Source organism: Anarrhichthys ocellatus, unplaced genomic scaffold (genome assembly GCF_004355925.1).
Source record: "Anarrhichthys ocellatus isolate YVR2014 unplaced genomic scaffold, GSC_Weel_1.0 scaffold105, whole genome shotgun sequence".
NCBI lineage: Eukaryota > Metazoa > Chordata > Actinopteri > Perciformes > Anarhichadidae > Anarrhichthys > Anarrhichthys ocellatus.
The window spans coordinates 712,203-715,101 of NW_022280135.1; the positions used below are offsets into that span (position 1 = coordinate 712,203).

Consider the following 2,899-nt stretch of genomic DNA (forward strand, 5'->3'; position numbering starts at 1 on the left):
CCAAAATGTCAGTTTAATTGAATCTGAGGTTCATAAAACATGTTTAAAACCCCCCAAAATAAAACGGGCTAAAGTTACCTTTTTCCGCTCTTTAATACCGTATATAAACATACAAACACTGAAAGTGAAGTGGTGTCTTCCCCCAACAGCAGAATGAAGAGTCAACTCTACATTAAAATGTGTCAGCTAACTCCAACAAACCTATAACATCAAGTTGTGATAAAGTTCTGACACATAATGAGAAACCTAAAGCAAGGCACACAAAAAAAGAAAAAGGAAAGCAAACTGACTGCAATTAGAAAGACAAAACATTTGGCATCAGGTATGAACAGAACCAGAAATATCAGTTGATAAAAGTTGCGTTACAGTTCGGCGTTGTTCTAGTTTGTCGATAGTTTCGTAAATCCAAAGGGTTTTAAATACTTGAACTTTCTAGCAGCACGTCCAGGTATATTGAATGTACTGTGAATGTTTTCAGTTTTTATTCAAGAGGATCCTTGACTGATTACTTAAGATTGAGTTTAATTGTGAGGATCTTTAAGATACTTGTTGACTCCTTATAGTTGTCCTCACAACAACCTCCAGTCAGGTAGTTATTGGAGAAACCGTCAAGTACCTGAAGTGGACATCCAAGATTAAGAGCAAACACAAATCAAATGCTTCTTGAAAGCTTCACTACTTCACTAGCGCTCTTTTTCCCTCTTAACTATCGTTTGTGTGCCATTGAGCAAGTGTTTTTTGTTTGTTTTTTTGAGGATTTGAAGGGTTTTGACGATAGCTTGGCAACCAGAAGATCTTTAGCTTTATCTTAGAGCTTTACGTCGACATGATCAGTTATTACGTGAGGCACTTCAGCGGAAAGGTAGCAGCCTGGTCACGCAAGCATTTTTTAATAACGGCTAAACTATCGGCATGATTAACAGATTAGTTCACGGAGGTTTCAACAAACTCCGACTTGCAAAAATCCATCGAAACACAAACGAGGACGCGCTTAAAAACTAGCACATTTCCGTCCATCTTTGTCTCGTAATTGACAGAACAAAAAAAAAGGTTTTAACCGTCACAACGTCAAATAATCAACTGATATTATATTGAAAGGAATTACAAACAGATTGTTTTGGCCGCTCCGTTACCTGAAGATAGTCTTGAGGTCGATACAGATGGTGTAGCTTTAAGAGTTGTTGAGATGCTACTTCAGGGACCGGAATCATTGTTGTTCAGCTGCGTGCTAAAGTAAGAACATTTACCAGTGGAGATGCAGTGAAAATGGAAAATATTCATAGTTGTAGATCCAGTTTAAAGCCCTTGGGGACTTGAACCCAAGACCTGCAGACGATGCAACCTCTAACAGCCAAGTGGTCGGTGGGACCAGCAGCTTTAGTTGCCGTAAAACCAGTTACCTGGACCGGTTTTTATCTACATTGAGGGACACACGGGATCACCTGGGGGCGATCTCCTGCATCATGGCGGGCAGGTGGATGGTCGGACACGAGTCTCTGTGTCTCAGTTTGAACATCAGCTGCTCTTTTTCCAGAGATAGCTTCTGGTTGATGACGGCCTGCCTCTCCAGCGCCACCTTCAGGTCCTGCTGCTCCTTTGATAGCTGCCTGGGAAACACAAAAGAAAAGGGAGATTCAAATAAATGTATGTAAAGTTGAAACTTCTGCAGGATCTTTTGGAGACATTTTGCTGATTTAAATCAGCTTCATATTTTGCCAATGAGATCGATAAAAAAATAAAAATAAAAAAAAGAACTCCCATAAAAGGTTGCCTAAATAACGAATTATGATCATTTGTGAAGCTTTAATACAATAAATTGTATAAGACCTTTAGATTTCGGGTCATCGTGCATTAACAGGTAACATTTCTCTGCACTTCCCTTTCTATAAAAAAAAAAAATTTAAAACAAAGAAAAATGCTTTAAGTATTTGTTATTTGATAACAAAACAGAATACATTTTTTTTTAAATTAAATAATAATATGATAATATTAGATATTACTCATTTTTTAATCCCGTCAAAGTTCTGAAACCGTCTTGATAAATATTCTCATTTTATTTTGAAAATGTGTCACAACGCAGACGTTGTTTGTCCTCCAGGTGGCGCCACATTGCTGCTCTTTGAGCTGCTGTTAAGTTCCAGAGAAGAAGAAGAGGACCACGTACTGAATGAGGCTCTGACAGTTGTCTATCCGGACTCTCAGATCCTCGTTCTGCTGCAGGATGTGGACGATCTGATCCTCCAGAGACAGATTCTTCTCCACCTGAGAATCACGATGAAGAAGAAGAAAAAAAGAATAATCAGGAAGTGGAAAGAAAGTTAGACACATGAGAGATTTCTATAAATATTCCTGTTTTCCTACCAGATCGTCCATCTGCTGCAGCTTCCTGCTCTGCTCCTGCACGCGCTCGCTCTTCATCTCGATCACAAACAGCAGGGACTCCTGCTCCGACTCCCAGAATGCACCTGGGCTGCCATGGGCCTGGAAGGCCACAAAGCACAAACAACACTCTCACAGATATCTCTGGAAAATAACCGCTGTTGTGTCCGAGTTCATAACATCATCCGGAGGAGAATTCACTGTATCTAACAAACCACTGGTTTACTGCAGCTGTATGAATCCAAAATACACTATTCTTCTGTGATTTAACTTTAATAAACGGATTAAAAAGGATGCAGAAATAACGACGTAATGATGCTGATTTGTAAAAAGTCTGAATTCATGTTTAGTTAGTTCTCTCCACAAGACAAGCAAACAACATTTAAAACGTTTGTTTTCTCAATGGAGCAACTAGCATAGATCTCAACTCGATCTATGCTAGGCTACGCTAACGTTGTAGCAGCTCCATCAACAATATGGCAGCGTGGTTATTGTATGTGTGTGTGTGTGTGTATATGTG

The 2,899-nt window shown here is 39.4% G+C and overlaps 1 protein-coding gene across 1 annotated transcript in view; it reads right to left on the bottom strand.

Moving 5' to 3' along the window:
• Positions 1–1,006: 1,006 nt before the first annotated feature.
• ccdc69 (coiled-coil domain containing 69) overlaps positions 1,007–2,899 on the bottom strand; it is a 20,841-nt gene continuing 18,948 nt past the window's right edge. The window contains exons 7-9 of the mRNA XM_031876190.1: positions 2,362–2,481; positions 2,165–2,262; positions 1,007–1,607 (exon numbers count right to left, since the gene is read on the bottom strand). Of these exons, the coding sequence (XP_031732050.1) occupies positions 1,439–1,607; positions 2,165–2,262; positions 2,362–2,481 (387 nt within the window). The 3' untranslated portion in view covers positions 1,007–1,438. The remainder of the gene's footprint in view (positions 1,608–2,164; positions 2,263–2,361; positions 2,482–2,899) is intronic.